The 14,887-nt window shown below is 41.5% G+C and overlaps 1 protein-coding gene across 3 annotated transcripts in view; it reads left to right on the top strand.

The window, feature by feature from the left end:
• The window catches only part of PPP1R12B (protein phosphatase 1 regulatory subunit 12B), a 250,443-nt gene that overhangs the window by 55,391 nt on the left and 180,165 nt on the right, over positions 1-14,887 (top strand). For all 3 annotated transcript variants that reach the window (XM_056110653.1, XM_056110652.1, XM_056110651.1), the window contains exon 2: positions 4,056-4,186. In XM_056110653.1, the coding sequence (XP_055966628.1) occupies positions 4,056-4,186 (131 nt within the window). The remainder of the gene's footprint in view (positions 1-4,055; positions 4,187-14,887) is intronic.

The following is a 14,887-nucleotide window of genomic DNA, read 5'->3' as shown; positions in this document are numbered from 1 at the left end:
CAGTTGCGGGCTATTTTGGGAGTGGAGGAGGCTTTGTTTTGTAAGGCCTTCTCTGTAACTCCCAGATTTAACTCTGGCACAGATCAGCTATCAGCTCCTTTTGCCTTTGATATGGTACAGTAGAGAGCATTTAATCACTGTCTCCCCATTTCATTGGTAAAATAAAGCATTTTGCTTGAAAATTGCTTGTCATTGTCACACCGTTTTTCAGAAGTTTTAGATGATTACCTGGCAATTTTTCTAAATAGCTTTATAGAGTAATTAAGTCAGACCACTTTTGCTTGAGGACCATTGTTACCACACTAGGAGTCTATGCTTCTGTAGAAATGCAAAACCAGAAGGAAATGGCATAAGCCAGCTGCAGTAGGAGTTTGTGTGGAGGACAGAAGAGTTTTCCCTTTGATGTCACAAGTGACATCAGAAACTTGTTTACATTCCTTTGCCTGCTGAGAAAAAGGAAAGACCCTTCTCCCTGGAAGGTTCAGTACTGCAGGCTGGGCGGTGCTCATGACCTCAGACAGGTTTTATAAATGGGTGAATCTGCTCATTTTCGATGCTTCTGTAGTGAATAAGCCAGCGGTGCAGCTGGAGAAGGCTTCTCAATTTAGTCGTTATTACTTGAGGAGATTTTTAGGGGCTGCTTCTCCTCCATAGCTTTAGTCATATTTCATCTTCTGGAAGGAAAAGAGCAAAACAAGGAGTGAGACTGTGGGTCTCACAACTCTGTTGATTGGTCTCTGTAACTTTTGATTCTCCTTCAACTTACTCTCAGTGCATATAATTTCATTCACACAATTCCTGACCTTAGAAATCCAGTAGATCCTAGATATTAGGTACTTTCTGAAGTCAGCCTCCCAGAAACTCTTGCTATTTCAAAGCCATTTTAGCCAAACCTCTGGCCCTTCTTTAAGTTACAGGAGATGGAGGAGAGCATAGGTCAGGAGTAAGTGCTAAGTGAAAAGTATGTATAATTGGTGCTTTTTCTTGGAAGTTGGTGTTTGTTAAATTATTAGTCTTTAAAAAAAATCAACCATGTCAGGCATTGTTCCATCGATTCATCTCCTTTCATCCTCACAGAACTCTACACGGTTGGTATTTTCATGCTATAGATAGCATTTTGTTTGGTTTGGTTTTGGATTTTGAGCCATATCCCGCAGTGTTCAGGAATCACTCCTTGTGGTATTTGGAGGACCATTTGGAATGCCAGGGATCAGACCCTGATAGTCCCATGCAAGGCAAGCACCCTACCTGCAGTACTATTGCTCTGGCCCTGCAAGTTAGTATTTTGATACTAGGCTATTTGTAAAGCTTAGATACGAAGCTTCACTATTGGTAAAGCTTTGTGCAAATCCAAGTCACCTGACTTCAAAACTGATGCTTTTAACAAAATATTATTTTTCACCTCGTGGACAGTATAGGGAATTATTCTCACAGTCAGCCTACTTTATTTTCTCTCAGAGTTTTTGGTTTGTTTTGTTTTTTGATTGATGCTGTGCCAAGTTACATTGCAGATTAGCTCGTATTTTTATTGTGTTCTCAAACATATTCACAATGTCATTCTCATGAAAATACTGCACCAAGGATGTGAGACTTATAGAGGGTAGTGTCACAAAACTGAAGATAAAAAGGTTTTGTTGGGGTGAAGGAGACTTCGAAGAGGAATGAATAGAAGTAAGAGAGAAGGAAAAGTAAAGATGTTTTTCCTGTATACCTGTGCTAGCTGGGCTTATTTTAGTCCCTTTGGAATTTGGCTGCTATCATCTTGAAAGGGCAAAGAATGATCTTGGGAATTTTGGCGTCCAAAAATCTGCCTCATGGTGGCATGGCTCTGGGAGCTAAGTTTTTAGACTGTTCTTTCAGAGCCAGAGAAATTTTGCAACCACACAGGAAGCAGTTGACCAAGCTGTTCTGGCTTACACAGGTTAAGATGGCACATTTGACCTTCTTCATAAATGAGTTTATTGTTACATGGGCAAAGGGTGTCTTCAAAATACTTTTGCCTTGAAATTGTAGTACGGTTTTTGGTGGTGGTGGTGGTGGGGTGATGGGGGCATGTGAAGCAGTGCTCAGGACTTCCTCCTGGCTTTGTGCTCAGGGATCACTCTGGGCAGTGTTCAGGTGCTAGGGAACAAACCTAGGTCAGCTGCGTGCATGGCACGTGCTCTACTTGTACAATCACTCACTTCTGGACTTGAATACTGTATTGAAAATAGTATTTCATTTTTTCACATAAAGTCTTTTTTAATTGTTTTTAGCAAGACACTCTGCACTGGGTTGGCTCAACCTTGTCATAGGTGATACAGACTGGCAAATGAGTGTAATAGTGAAAAATTTAAAGCAAGAGCTTGTAGAAGTTGATAAACCTAAGAAGCATATAGAAGCATTTATAGGGTAAATGCAGGGAGCTTCTTGTTGAAAGAGACTGTTAGGAATACAAAAGTCACCTGATATCCAAGTTTAATTTGGAGGAATACATCGAGGTTGATAATTTCAGTAACGATATAAAGAATATCAAGTTATTTGGATAAAATGAACTAAAATGCTTTTTTAGAATCAGAGTCAGCTATTAAATTTTTTCTTTTTTCCCCTAATTAAATTTTTTTGAGAATTTATAAATGCATTTATAATTATTATTTAAGTTATTTAAATGCATATATAATTATTACCTTGCTGATAAAATAGTTAACATTCCATCTTTGCAATCTTGTAAGGAATACAGTAAGATATTGTAAAGGCTTTCCAGTATAACCAGGTCATCAACAACCATGCACACATATACACACCACCTACTTTAGTGTTTAACACCGTACCAACTTTTCAGAAAGGCCCTCTTCAGAAGCTCTACTGGATAGCTGACCCTAATTAAATTTTTATCTATTTCCCTGCTTTTCGTTAGGATTCACTCAAGGTTATCTGTGGAGGAAGTTCTCGTAAGTTCTCTAAAGTCTGTACTTGCTAAGTCCCATAGTTACCAGAGTCCTCTGGTGTTCTACCTTGGATTCCCTCCCCCACATAATCGTTCATTTTAACAGTTGCCTATTATTATTCCTTGGTATGTTTTGCCAATATTCCACATGAGTAGAATTACAACAATATTTATCTTTTTCCATCTGCCTTATTTCATGGAGCATAAAACCCTCTAGTCCATCAGTACTGTTGCAAAGAGCAGATTTTGTCTTTTTCTGCTAGTTGAATAATGTTTCTGCATGTGTATGAGTGGCTACATTGAGTGAACACATTGTAGCCTCTTTCTCCATTCAGCACCTAGATGCACCCAAGTCTTGGCTGCTGTAATAATAAATAATGCTGTCAACTTGGCAGTGTACTTATTTGTTCAAGTCAGGGTTTTAAAGAATAATATCCTGAAGTAGGGTAACTGGGTTATATAGAATTTGGATTTGATTTTTTTTTTTTTGATGGGCAACACGCACAGTGGTCCTCAGAAGTTGTACTAGGGTTGGTTGTTTGGGATTTGTTCCTCGTGGTGCTCAGAGGACCATGTGGTACCAGGGATTGAACCTGGGCCTCCTATGTGTGAAGTATGCATTCCGCCCATTGAGCTATCTCTCTAGTCCCTATTCTTAATGTTTTGAGGAATATCCATACTTCTTTCTGTAATGTCTGTGCCAATTTACATTCTACCCACCCCAGTAGTATTAAGGGTTAGGAATCCTAGAATATTAGACTTATACATCACACTGGAAAAATTATATTCAATCTTATGTGACTTTTATTTCCCAATTCATGAGCAAATCAATGTTTCCTAACATGCCCTGTTTTAAAAATAACAATAAAACAGGTCACCCATTTATAGTATTATATAATCACTTTCTCAGTTTATTCTAATGGTATAAATGAGATTATATTATAACTGTTTCAGAGCTGATATAGTGAGGCATGTTCATTGAGAGGCCTGCACAAGATCTCAAAGTTTAATAGAAATTAACATCTCATTTCAAAGGCTCTGTTGTCCATGTCCAGAGAGTCTAGTTTGTAGTAGAACTTAATCAGTACTTGTTGAATGAATGAATGCATGAATGGGCTTTTCTTTTCAGGCCTGTATTGATGAAAATTTGGACATGGTGAAGTTTCTGGTGGAGAACAAAGCCAATATAAACCAGCAGGACAACGAGGGCTGGACCCCCCTTCATGCAGCTGCTTCCTGTGGCTATCTCAACATCGCTGAGTGAGTCTCTCTGGGTTGGGATTATTTATTGAAAGTCTTTATATCTCTTCAGCTCCCAAGGGCCTACCGTTCACAGTATAATTTCTCTTTGTTGCAAATGATAAAAGCTGGAGGTGAATTATTACTATTTTGGGAAAGGCACACCTGGTGGTGCTAAGGGGGTTACTCTGCCATTGCTCTGCACTCAGGAATCACTTCTGATGGTGCTCAGGGGACCATATGGGATGCTGGGGATTGGACTACGGTCGGCTGCTTGCAACACAAATGTCCTATTCACTGTACTATTGCTCTGACCTCATGGAGGTTGAATTATTTATTTTATAAGGAGTAATTTATGCTATATTTTATGTGGTAGCTAACTATAATCAGAAAACAAAACTTTCCCCCCCTTCCATTCACTGCGTTTTCTGTTGTGCTGACAGAATTGCCCTCCTTTGGTTCTTGGACTCCTTTAATTATAGTGTTTGCAGGGGGTTGCACTCCTGAGTTGCAAGTTGTGGAGTTTCCACACACGTCTGTGGTGCAGCTGTGTGTGGTACCAGGGATCTCAGACAATATTGCTGCATGGATGATTCTGAGTATACATGGTGGCATTGGGTATTGAACTGACAACTTGTTATTTGCAAGACAAGTGTCCTAAGCCATTGCACCTCCCCCAGGTTCTCGTTAGTGGGTTTTTTTTCCTCATTAGTGGTTTAAGTTGAAAATTTTCATTTGCTTCTATTTTCCAATAATGCATATTCTTTGGGACATGCTGAGGTGTCTGCCGATTGCTGCACTGGGTTCACTTTGAGTAACTGTTGGTAAGCACACATGGGCAGGCCAAGGGATTTTTGTAAACTTATCCTATTGCTTTAAAAATCATTGGGGTACATCTACACAATGGAATACTATACAACTGTTAGGGAAAAAATGAGGTCATGACATTTGCCTATAAATGGATTCACCTGGAGAGTTTACAGAAGTTGTTAGTACCATTATATTTATATTTTACTGTCTGTAGTTTTTGTGCTGCGTGAGATGAGTCAGAAGGAGAGGGACAGACATAGGATGACTGCATTTATCTGTGGGATATGTATTAAAAAAAAAACCAAACAGTACGAAACTAATATCCAAGGTCAGGGAAAATGAGTCAGGAGTACTAGTCAATGATTGGAAATTACAATAAGGGTGTGTGTGTGGGGGGGGGGGAGAGTAGTTAAGATAGAGGAGAGTCCATATTAATTGTAAATGAACACTCTAGACAAGAACTATGTGTTGAAAGTAGGTAAAGGGATATACATGATAACCTTTCAGCATCTATATTGCAAACCATAATGCCTAAAATATGAGAGAGAGAGAGAGAGAGAGAAAGAGAGAGAGAGAGAGGCTAGGTTGGGGGGTTGGAGGTGTGGGAGAGACTGGGGACACTGGTGCTGGGAAATTACACTGGTGGAGGGGTGGGTATTGGAACATTGTATGAGTGAAACCCAATCATGAACACATTTGTTAAAAAAACAAAAGACTGGAAAGATCTGTGCATAAATAAAAATCACAGTGTCTCTGAAAAAAAATCACTGGGGGCAGGAGAGATAGTAAAGCAGGTAGGGCACTTGCCATACATGTTGTATACCCAGATTCGATTCCTGTCATCCCATGTGGTCCTCTGAGCACCACCAGGAGTAATTTGAGTGCAGAGCAGGGAGTAACCTCTGAGTATTGCCAGGTGTGATCCCAAAACAAAAAAATCAACGAAAAACAAAACAAAAATTTCTCAGTATAAAGGCAGCTAGAGAATGCCAGATATTTTGATAATATTTTACATGGTAAATGGAAGGATAAGCTTATACATACACGAAACACAGTCAAGGCAGAGATTGGCATGTGTTCTCCAAATTAGTTGAATGAGTAAAGCCGCTAAGCTCCATGACAACTAGGTGTACCTCCCTCAGACAAGAATCTGGACCACAATATGAGTCACGAGATTCACCCTTGGCCCCAGAGTATAGGGAGGACAAGGAATGAAACAGTGAAGGCAAAGGGGAGAAGAGATAGATGAGAAGCAACAGGGCAGGGGTCAAGGGGATTCAGGTACATCAGTGGAATGATATCCATCCCAGAGTCAAACAACACTGAAACCGTAAGACCCAAACTTTAATAACCCAATTTTAAAGATGCCTGTCAAGGTGGCAGGCTGGGACTGGGGGCATGGGAGTTAGGAGAGGGAATCTGGAAATATTAGTAGAGGGAAGTTGACACTGGTGGTGAAATTGGTGAGCAACATTGTATCTTAAAACTCCGACTATGAAATGGTGTTTTAATAAGATAAAATTTTGGAGCAAAAAGTCACTAAAACAATGTCTTGTGAAGGAAGAAGTGGCCAAGGAGATTGTTCTTATTTATTTAATTTTTCCCCTTTAATTTATTTTTATTTTTTATTGAATCACTGTGAGATACACAGTTATAAAGTTGTTCATGATTGAGTTTCATTGTACAGTGTTCTATCACCCATCCCTTCACGAGTGTACGTTTCCCACCACCATTGTCCCCAATTTCCCTCCCCCAACCCCAGCTTTCCTCTATGGCGGACTCTCTCTCTCTCTCTCTCTCTCTCTCTCTCTCTCTCTCTCTCTCTTCCTCCCTCCCTCCCTCCCTTCCTCCCTCCCTCCCTCGCTCCCTCTTCCTTTTAGGATTGTGGTTTGCAATACTGTTACTGAAAGATTATCATGTATATCACTTTACCTCCTTTCAGCACCCAGTTCTTGTCCAGTGATTATTTCCAACAATCATTGTCACAGTGGTTCCTTCTCTGTCCTAACTGCACTCCTCACCCACACTTGTGGCAAGATAAATGGGAAGAAGACTTTGATAGGTGTAATATCTTTGTTTTTCTATTTTTTTAAATTGTTGTGGGGCCCACACCTAGTGGTGCTTGGGTACCGTGTAGCTCTAGGGAGCAAACCCAGTGTCTCACATATGCAGGGCCTGTGCTTTCCCGCTAGTCACATCCCTGGCCCTGGAACAGCTTTAAAATGAGGGGCCAGTGAGATCGTAGAACAGGTAGGGAGCTTGTCTTATACACAGCTGACTTGGATTCGAGCCCCAGCACCCGATATTGTCCCCTGAACCCCACCAGAAATGATCCCTGAGCACCACCAGGTATGACCCCCAAACCAAAAACCAACCAACAAAAAAATGAGGCCATTGAGTATATTCTGGAAGAGGGTCAATTTTGACTGATAAGGCAAATTCCGTAAATAAAAATCATGATGTTATAGGATCCTTTGAAAACTAGATTGCTTATTTTAAGGTTTATTTCAATATAGTTAGCGCATTTTTACATATTTCTCTCTCAGCTGACAGCAGGGAAAATCGTTGGCAACTGTGCCCAGGCCTGGGATTGGCTTTGTTGTTGGATTTGTATAGATTTCCCAGGGGAGAGCCCATGCCACTGGTTTGCTCGAGAGCTGGGATGTCCTATCAGAGCAGTTAAAAGGACAGTGAGCGGGAGAAACAGTCAGCAGGAGGCCTGGGAGTGACTGGCTGCCTGTTCTGAGGAAGGGACGATGGATGGAAGGTCCTGAGGCCAACAGAACCAGAACAAAGCAGTTTCCTTTGCTCTGGCACTTCGTTCTTGTAGTTTAGTAAGTCAGTTCCCGCTTCCTCCCCTGGACTCGCCTCTTTTCATGGAAAGGCTGAGTCTCACTGTACCCGTAAATGCCAACTTTCTGATGTCCAGCAGATCAGGAGATTGGCATAGACTTCTATTTTGCCTTTAAAACTATTTTCATGTTTACAGAAGTTGTTAGTACCATTATATTTATATTTTACTGTCTGTAGTTTTTGTGCTGCTAAATCTCATTCAAGGATTTCCCTTTTTGTTGGTTTGTTGTTGTTTTTTTGTGTTTTTTTTTTTTTTTTACTATTGGAAAGCAGCAAATAGAGCTCATGCTTAGAATGAGGATTGCTTATGTTGGCATTATCCACAAGCGTTCCTTTCTTTCTCCTTTTGTGAAGCTGAGTACAAAGAATGATTGTAAATGTGTTTTTACAGTGGTTTCTTTATTTCCCCCCACGCTCCTTTTTTTGGGGGGTGGTGCAAGGTGCAGGGATCAAACCCAGGGCTCACGCATGCAAGGCAAGTGCTCTACTGCTGAGCTGCATCCCTGCCTACATAGTGTCTTTCTTCTTTTGGCTTTTTGGGTCATACCCAGTGATGCTCAGGGACTACTCCTAGCTCTGCACTCAGGAATCATTCCTGGTGCTGCTCAGCAGACCATATGGGATGCTGGGGATTTAACCTGGGTCAGTCATGTGCAAGGCAAATGCCCTACCCACTGTACTATCGCCCCAACTTTCTAAATAACAGCAGAACACTTCATGACATTGAAGCTAGAGGTATCATCAGTGATTCAAAACCATTGGCCGAGCAAGCTGAAATAAAGATAAATAAATACTCTTCTTCAGCGTTGCAAATAATATTTTAGAAGGTTGGTCCATGGTCATTTCCCCCCTTTTCTTTTTGTAGCTTAAGTATCCCTTTTTTAGGGGGCGCTCACACCCATCGACATTCAGAGATTACTCCAGGCTCTGCACTCAGGAATTAACTCCTGGCGGTGCTCTGGGGACCATAAGGAGTGCCAGGGATCAAACCCTGGTCGGCCACAAGCAGGGCAAATGCCATACCTGCTGTACCATCACTCCAGCACCTGTAGTTTAAATATGTTAAACTCTATATTCTCATTAGAAACTCTGTATTTCTTTTTTTTTTTTCTTTTTGCGTCACACCCGGTGATGCTCAGGGGTTACTCCTGGCTCTGCACTCAGGAATTACTCCTGGCAGTGCTCTGGGGACCATATGGGATGCTCGGAATAGAACCTGGATTGGCTGTGTAGAAGGCAAATGCCCTACCTCTGTGCTATCGCTCCAGCCCCAGGGACTCTGTATTTCTAAGGAGTGGAAAGGAACAAAAAAGACAACTAGTTTTCTAGGTGTTCTAAGTGTATTTTGACCTTCACATTTGAGCTCAATATGACATATTTTTTAAAAGAGGTTTGAGGTTATTTTCCCTCTCACTTGAGTTTATGCATCATGCTATTTGAGTGTTTTGCGTTCTCATTACCAATACATATTTACCTTGTAAGCATCAGATTGGTGCAAAGCTGCAGCATTTAATTTGGCTTTATTGTTTATTGGGAGGCTAATTTGTCATAAATTTTCAAACACATTTCACTTTCTTCAGCCCTCCCTTAGAATAGTAATAAATCACAAAAAAGCACCATTTTTCTCAGATCAACAGTAAGTTTAAAAGGTTTTATTTCTCCCCCTTTCCCTCTGTTCCTGTGGTGACTGGAGGTTCGTACATGTGCTTTGTCCTGGTGCTCACACTCTTGGTCGTGTTGTGTATGCACGCTGGCTCACGCATCTGGGGGCTGTGCTCACATGCTTGACCATGGGTTGGGCCAGAGACCGCACACTGTATTTGCAGTGCTTGCTTGTTTTTTTCAGTTGTGGTGCTCCCATCCATCCTGGCTATTGTGTTCCCTAGAGTTGCTTACTCCTTGGGAGGTCACGTTCCTGACTGCAGTACTTGGATGTCTTTTAACTGCATTGCTTGTTGGGGTCGTACCCTTTAGTCGCAGCGCTACACACAGTGGCTGGGGCCAGAGGTTGCCTACTTAGTTGTGGTGCAGGCGCTCAGAGAGCAGGGCTGCTGCCATACTTGGCACATGTGGATGGCACCAGGGACCCAGCTCCAGCCTCATGTTTTCAAGGCAGGTGCTTTTCACTGGTAACCACCCGCCCCCACCCCTCTTCACTTTGTTGTTTATGTGTCACGAGTCGCACCCTGGGTTGTGGTGCTTGCATGCTCGACTGCAGTGGGGGTTGCTGTGGTGGTGCCGGTGTCACAATCAGCTGTGAGGGTTGGTGCCAGGATCAAACAGGAGCCTCACCCTTGCAATGCAGTGGAGCCCTAGTCTCAAAAGGTTTTGTATTTTGAAAGGACCTGGTTATTGAGCAAGTAGGTATTTCTGAGTCCCAGAGGTAAAATTAATATTTAATGTAGAGGTGATGTTTATTGTTGTTCAGGTAAAAAAAGGATCAGACTAAAGAAAATTTATTTTTTGTTTTGTTTCTGGCCACACCTGGTAATACTCAGGGGTTATTCCTGGCTCTACATTCATGTACAACTCTTGGCAGTACTCAGGGGTCCATATTGGATTCTGGGGATCAGCTGCATGCAAGGCAAATGCCTTACCCACTGTATTTTCACTCCAGCCCTCAGACTAAAGAAAATTTGACTTTCCCCCACTAGTATGGTTTAGGAAGGCAGTCTTCCTTAGCAATCAACAATCTCTTTCTGATTCATGGAAAGCCAGATTATTTTAGAAAATGATTTTTTATAAGTGAGTTTTCTTGATCGTGGACTTAAAAACATATCAGAAAAGGAATACCAGGGGTCTCTATAATCAAGTGGCATGACAATTAGGATGGCCTAGATGTCAGGGTAGAGTGGTTAATTGATTTGCAGCAATATTTATGGAATGCCGTGAGCAAAGAGAAAGTGTCAGCTGTCATGGCAGTGGTTGTGCTGAGAGAGGCACACTTGTCCTCAGCTGGCCTTCAGCCTGGTTGCGTCATGATACAGTGTGTATCATGATACAGTACATATTCCTGAGGTGCCCAGAATTAGTGCTGGTGAGGCATGGGGGTAGGGAAGGGAGAGGGAGAGGGGAGAGAAAAATCAGTTGGTGAAAACAAGTTAAGTCTTCTTCAAGGCAAACGTGTTTGAAATGGACCTTGACAGATAGGAGAGCTCTTGAAAGGAAAATGAGAAGGAAAGGGTGTTTCATTTAGTTTGAGGAAACTGTTGGGGAACAGAGCCGAGAGTGGGCGGTGTGGGAACAGTGATTCTGGTGCAGGATTTACAGTTCAATCTAGCAGATAGTCACTGAGGACAAATGACATATATTACTTCTATTTTGATTTTTCAGTGCCGGGGAGTTGAACGTGAATTTGGCCTAAATAAGAGAAACCAGTATAGAGGAGCTCGTGAATGTGTGGAAATAGAGGGCTGACTGATGGGTAGAAAACCCAGACTTGGTAACATTAAGAGGACAGGGCTGGGGAGAGTCCAGTGGGTAGGGATTGCACTGCCTTGCATGTGACTGACACCGTTTCTGTTCCCAACACTGGATCCAGTCCCCCAAGCACCTCCAAGAGTGATCCCTGAGCACAGAGCCAGGAGTAATGTCTGACACCTCCAGCTGCGGCCAAAGAAACAAACAAATAAGGATACAGATGAATAGAGGAAAGTGGCAAGATGCAAAAGGGAAGTTATATTCAAAGTAAAGCCCATATGATTCAGCAGCTCTGACAAGTCAGACTCTACAAGCTGAAGAAAATGCAGGGATAAAGTGAACAAACTCCATGAAATGAACACGTCCCCAAGAATACTCTGCCCAGCAAGGTTATCATTCAGACTTGAAGGAATGATATGAGCTTCATGGATGGGCAATAGCTTACAGATGCATAGCCTTGAAAATAGTTTTGTAAGAAGCATTAAAGGAGCTTCTGAAAGACAAGACAAACTTCTTAGCACTTTGCCACTGAGTACAGCATTCACTCATGGGCTTATGGTGCTTTTCTGCTAGATTAATAAAGGTCTGTTTATTACTAGTTTGCTAAGGGATTTTATGCTTTTTCAATAATGAATGAATGTTTCATTTATATTGAATGCTGTCTTTTAAAGTGATTTTTATATCTCTAGATCTTTTTATTACAATCTTTTACTTATTTATGGATATACTTAAGCACTATCCATAATATAATATTTTCTAATACAAAGCCAACATTCCCTTTTGTTGATAAAACACGTTTATAAGCCTATTCAGATTTTCTCATAAAATTTTCTTAATTTTCTTCTCCTTACTCTTACACCCAGCAGTGCTCAGGGCTTGTATATCCATAGGACTTATCTATTTCAAATGAATTTTAAAATGTAGCATTATAGAATTATTCAGACTATTAAGTTTCAAATTTTATATACCTGTGAAAAAAAGATATAAGGTTTTTAAAAAAATTCTTTTGTTTTTTTGGGGTCACACCTGACAGTGCTCAGGGCTTACTCCTGGCTCTGCACTCAGGGATCACACTTGGCAGAGCTTGGGGGACCATATATGGTGCCAGGGATCAAACCCAGGTTATCAGCTACAAGCAAGGCAAGCATCCTACCTACTGTATCACTCTGGTCAAAAGAATTTTGGGGGGAAAATTTTTTTTTGTCAACTTATCATTGATTTACCAATTTTGTGGAAATTCAGTAGATTATCTTTTTGTTGTGTTTTGCTTGGGCCACACCCAGCAGTGCCCAGGGACCACTCCTGGTGGTGCGCAGGGGACCATAAGGGATTCCGGAGATTGAACCTGGTTTGGCTGTGTGCAAGGCAAGTGCCCTGCCTGCTGTACTATGTCTCTGGACCCAGGTGTTTAGTTTTATTCATTTCTGTGTATGTAGGAGTAACCACCTCCACAATGAATTGAAAGAAAAAATGCTTTCATATGTGGGATATAGCACTGTAGCACTGCCCTCCTGTTGTTCATCGGTTTGCTTGAGTGAGCACCAGTAACATCTCACAACAAATTGTGAGACTTATTGTTACTGTTTCTGGCATATCAGATACGTCACAGGAAGCCTGCCAGGCTTTGCCATGCAGGCGATATACTTTCAGTAGCTTGCTGGGCTCTCCGAGAGGGGTGGAGGAATCGAACTCGGGTCAACCTCGTGCAAGGCAAACGCCTTACCCACTGTGCTATCACTCAGGTCCCATGTGGGATATAAAGTTCATAATAAGGGAACAACAGATGGCCAAAGTCATTGGAACGGGAGTTTCTGTCTGTACTTATATAGGATGGGAAGTGGCTGGGTGGGTTCCCAGGGACACTGGTGGGGGATGTGGGCACTCTGATGCTGATGTGCTGTTGGAATGATGTATGCATAAGTGGTGGATGAAAAGACTAGTGAACAGTATTGTGAATCTCGATACCTCAATCAGATGGTCACTGTCACTGTCACTGTCCTCCCGTTGTTCATCGATTTGCTCAAGCGGGCCCAGTAACGTCTCCATTGGAGACTTTGTTGTTACTCACATAGATACTCTCGTTAGCTTGCCGGGCTCTCCGAGAGGGGTGGAGGAACCGAACTCGGGTCGTCCATGTTGGCTGCGTGCAAGGCAAACGCCCTACCGCTGTGCTAATCAGATGGTTAAAAAGTAAAATTATAAAGGGCTGGAGCGATAGCACAGCGGGTAGGGCGTTCGCCTTGCACGCAGCCAACATGGACGACCCGAGTTCGATTCCTCAGCCCCTCTCGGAGAGCCCGGCAAGCTACCGAGAGTATTCGATATGCCAGACACAGTAACAACAAAGTCTCCAATGGAGACGTTACTGGGCCCGCTCGAGCAAATCGACGATCAACGGGAGGGCCTTTACTTTATAAAGGCCTTAGGTGGACTGGAGTGATAGCACAGTGGGTAGGGCATTTGCCTTGCACGCAACCAACCTGGGTTCGATTCCCAACATCCCATATGGTCCCTTGAGCACCACTAGGGGTAATTCCTGAGTGCAGAGTCAGGAGTAACCCCTGAGCATGGCCAGGCATGACCCAAAAAGCAAAAAAAAAAAAAAAAAAAAGAAAGAAAGCCTTAGGATGAAAAATGTTTGATCTTTCTCTGAGATTGTGAAGAAAGTTGAAAATTAGGTGAGTTATAAATGCCATTGTACCTGATATATAGAGAATTGATCTGTAAATCAAAAACATTTATTAAGGCCCTATTTTTTTTAGACCAGGTTATTAGGCACTGAGAAAGCAGAATTTATGGTCTTAATCTAGTGCTGGTTAACTTTTTTCTTCTTTGCCGATCCTTTGAATATAGTGGCCATTTATCTTTCAAAAAATTGCCTACAGTGTTTAAAATGTGACACTTTAGGACTGGGAAGATAGCTCCAAGTGCTCTAGTGCATGTTTGTCATGCATGAGGTCCCAGGTTTGATTCCCAGAATTTCATGTCTCATACACACACACACACACACACACACACACACACACACACACTGCATTGAATGGTCCCTAAACATGCTAGGAAAGTAAAATAAAATAATAGTATGTATCTTAAACATAAGAGGACCAAAAATAGCTTTTATTGTTGAATTAGTTTTATTATTGAATATTTGAATTCTAATTGAAATACTTTTTCTTCTTTGATACTTATATTTGGTAGAAAGTCCAGTATTATTGGGAAGTGATATTACACACTGATTACTCTATAAAATTATATTATTTTGTTATTTTGTGTGAAAGCCCTTTGGGAAAAAAATTCGTGGAGCATAGTAGAGTGATCAAACATTTCTTTTTCTGAATCAAATGTTGTATTTGGATATAAAATCACTATCTGTAGTTATTTCTTTAGTAATTTAGTTTCATCTAAGAGTGTAGAATATTTCATGTAGATGGTGGGTTAAAGGGAGAGTTTGTTGGCATGATTTTGGCAGATCTCTGCAAATTTAACTCTAGCTTTATTCTCCTAATTTCATATTCCAGAAGCATTTAACAATCTCTGTTATTGCACTGAGAATATTTTTGTGAGACTTACTCTCTTACTTATTCTCAATATTGTAATACAGTGAGTCCTTTTGGGAACCCATGTTTTGCCCTGAGAGTT

The sequence above is a fragment of the Sorex fumeus genome, unplaced genomic scaffold, assembly GCF_029834395.1.
Source record: "Sorex fumeus unplaced genomic scaffold, SorFum_2.1 ptg000010l, whole genome shotgun sequence".
NCBI lineage: Eukaryota > Metazoa > Chordata > Mammalia > Eulipotyphla > Soricidae > Sorex > Sorex fumeus.
This window is presented reverse-complemented; position numbering and strand designations above follow the sequence as displayed.